The sequence below is a fragment of the Aphanomyces invadans genome (assembly GCF_000520115.1).
Source record: "Aphanomyces invadans strain NJM9701 unplaced genomic scaffold supercont1.264, whole genome shotgun sequence".
NCBI lineage: Eukaryota > Oomycota > Saprolegniomycetes > Saprolegniales > Verrucalvaceae > Aphanomyces > Aphanomyces invadans.
Genome location: NW_008580409.1, coordinates 2,133 through 4,333, shown reverse-complemented (window position 1 = coordinate 4,333; position 2,201 = coordinate 2,133). Strand labels below are relative to the sequence as shown.

At 49.6% G+C, this 2,201-nt stretch overlaps 1 protein-coding gene across 1 annotated transcript; it reads right to left on the bottom strand.

Moving 5' to 3' along the window:
* Window positions 1–19: 19 nt before the first annotated feature.
* Window positions 20–692, bottom strand: H310_15259 (hypothetical protein; the record flags this gene model as incomplete). The annotated part of the gene is made up of 3 exons (XM_008883246.1): window positions 20–86; window positions 137–286; window positions 343–692. 3 exons carry the CDS (start codon window positions 690–692, stop codon window positions 20–22), a joined length of 567 nt encoding a protein of 188 aa, XP_008881468.1.
* Between the last annotated feature and the right edge of the window lie 1,509 nt (window positions 693–2,201).

Genomic DNA, 2,201 nt, shown 5'->3' with positions numbered 1-2,201 from the left:
AATGTTGACTTGATGTTCTTCAGGCAGCGGAAGACACTTGCGCTGGATACCCTTGGCCACATCGCGCTTCTTGAATCGACAGTCCACTACATGATGACCGATTTTGTGGCAATACAGACACTTGTCCTTGGCATACTTCTTCCATGGTTTGGCAGCACCTTCCTTGGACGTGTACATGACTTGATCGTCTTCCACCTTGCGCTTGACAGCCACGACACGTCGCGCTTCACTTTCCTTGGCCAGGAGACGATCGGTGATTTGCTTCAACGTCGGGGCAGGCTCACGGCTACGCAGGATCTCCACCGTCGTTGGATACGCTTCCTTGCAACTTGTCAGCAGCACGCGTCCCAGCATCTCGTCGTCGACACGCGTCCCATGAGCAGCAGCTTCTGTTGCAGGCCGCGCATCTCCGTCACGTACACCTTGGTATGGAGCTCGTGGATGACATGCGACACGTCGGCATACGCTAGGTTGTCGTCGTCGAGCGAATTCACGAGCAAATCAAACGCCTTGCCTTCCTTGGGGTCGAATTCGGCGGCGTTGTCGTCAGTACGCTTCTCGTCGCCGTTGACAATCGTCCATAGGTTCTTGCTGCGCAGCTTGGCTTGGATGCGCACCTTGAAGATGTTGAAGTTGGCGCCGCGGAAGACGATGGGTTCGGCCTTGATGTTGTCGTTGGTAGTTGGGCTCATAACCTTTGAGACTACAAGAGGAAAAGGTCGAGGAAACACTTGAGTGGTTGATGGAAAAATCAATTGTGATGTCAATTTTCGATCTGGCTGCCCAAAGTTTCTATTCTTCGTTCTGTCAAGGGCTGCAGCGTTACGGGCAAGACAACTGCGTGCTGTTCCTGGCAAGATAACAGTATACCGTTTCTGGCAAGATAACCAATTTCCGTTACTTCCCTATCAAGCTTTCACTCTGATCGATGTACGTGGCAAGTCATGTAGCGCATGGTACAGGGTTCGATCACCGACAAAGTCATGTGTTATTGGGATGCACAATATATATGTCAAGTTCCCAAAATATTGGGATCGACGATATATTTGCTAGTTCCCAAGCAACACAACACGAGAAAGCATGCATTCAATGCACATAACCTAGCTAGTCCTAGCTGAGTACTTCTCATAAAGACTCTGTCCCAGCAGCTCCCAGCAGCTCAAAGCCGTGGGAGCGCCAGTTACCGAAGAAGACCTTGTCATCACCCTCTTGTGCCCGCCCGAGTCCTACGATGTTCTCATCACTGCTTTGGAGTCCCGTAACGGGGTGTTTGTGACATCGCGGCTTCTACATGAAGAAACGAAGCGCACGGAACAAGGCAGCGAAAGCAAGAGGACAGCGTTCCTGACGAAACAAGAGAAGCTGAAAGAGTATCCAAGCAAGATTTGTGGCGAGTTTGGTCACTGGGCAAGCAAGCGTGTACGACGCGGTGAAATTACATCCAATGTTGCGGCAGTTGCCAAGGAAGACAGCGCATACCTCTTCATGGCACACGAAGACAAGCCTGAAGACAGAGTGGATTATCGATTCTGGTGCGACAAACCACATGACGAAGTCAATCAAGTATTTTACGAAGTATGCGCCGATGAAGTGCATCAAAGTCCTCCTAGCAGATGACGAAACAATTGAGGCTGTTGGTCAAGGTGATATCAATTGAATACCTCGCACAACCCGAAGCGAGGCATCCTGAAGAACGTGTGGTATATCCCACAGCTTAGTCGAAACCTGTTCTCGGTCAGCCAATTTGCGAATAAAGGCACGAAGTTATCATTCGAAAAGAACGTTTTCGTCATGGTGAAGCACGGAAGAAGCCAGTACAAGTTGAAGATGCACCCAGTGCTTGAAGGCGAATCGATGGCGAACGTCGCTCAAGCAAAGACCAGCCTGTCGAGACTTTGGCATGATCACCTTGGGCATATTGGACATCAAGGACTTCAACATCTGGTGAAGCATGATATGACAAGTGACATTCCGCTGAAGGTTGTCGAAGATTGGGGATTTTGTGACTCGTGTGCTCTCGGCAAGCAAGCGCGTTTCAAAGTTCAACGCCAAGTCGAAGAATCGAGCAAGTATTCCGAAGAAATCTGTACCGACGTTTGTGGTCCGATGCAAACTTCAAGCCTTGGTGGGAACCCTTATTTCTTGACTTTTATCTGCAGCAAAACCACTTTTTGCTGGGTTTAATTATTGCATCACAAGTC